Consider the following 847-nt stretch of genomic DNA (forward strand, 5'->3'; position numbering starts at 1 on the left):
GATAGATAGATATCATAAAACTTTGATAGTTATTCAGAAAAGATTTTCATCCCCAACAGCTAACCAATCTGGTACCAATGGGCTAATTAAATCATTGTAGTGTTAGTCTGTAGAAATCAAATACAGATTCAATAATTAGCAATGCAATGTCAAGGAATGCTACACCTCTGGACTTCTACTACATATATTCAGGCAAAATAAAGTTTGCATATTTCCCTGGTAATCTATCCTTGAATAAAGAACTTATGTAAGTTCTTTATTTCCAGAATATATATATGACTGATGACTTGGGCAAACTAACTACCAGGTTTTGTGGAGTCTCAATATAACCCCTCTGTAAGTAGGGTTGTTGGAGGTAGAGTCCTCTAAAGTTAACATAATTCATCTTTATTTTTGTTTTTGATAATGATCTTGTCACATTTCCAGGCATCTATAACTACGGTTACCTCCCACAAGCTAAACCATCTAAAAGTATGTCACACCATCTAAAGTATGTCACACAAGATCTATTAGTGCAAATATAGGTATTGTGAAGCTTTTCTGAATCACTATCAGAGGCTTAATTTCTGATTCAACAGACTTACATTATCAATCTTTTATCATCAGTTAACTTCCCATTTTTACTGATCTGTGTGAGGTTCCGACGAATGACATGGACATCCGGCCTCTGTCGTCGAATCTCATATTCATGAAAACGCTGATCACATATGTTGTAGGTAACATCTTCTATCACAAACATTATTACAGCCCTGGAAAAAAAATTGGAATTTATTATCCTGTACTAATTAATTCTCCATTCTTGCAGTATTTGGATCTGAATCTCAACTGATATGTCACCTCCTTGGAT

At 34.5% G+C, this 847-nt stretch overlaps 1 protein-coding gene across 1 annotated transcript in view; it reads right to left on the reverse strand.

The window, feature by feature from the left end:
* Nucleotides 1-584: 584 nt before the first annotated feature.
* The window catches only part of LOC119589041 (glutathione synthetase-like), a gene marked incomplete at its 3' end in the record, with an annotated part of 25,317 nt that continues 25,054 nt past the window's right edge, over nucleotides 585-847 (reverse strand). The window contains 1 exon segment of the mRNA XM_037937617.1: nucleotides 585-749. Coding sequence (XP_037793545.1) covers nucleotides 585-749 — 165 coding nt within the window.

The sequence above is a fragment of the Penaeus monodon genome, chromosome 25 (assembly GCF_015228065.2).
Source record: "Penaeus monodon isolate SGIC_2016 chromosome 25, NSTDA_Pmon_1, whole genome shotgun sequence".
Classification (NCBI taxonomy): Eukaryota; Metazoa; Arthropoda; class Malacostraca; order Decapoda; family Penaeidae; genus Penaeus; species Penaeus monodon.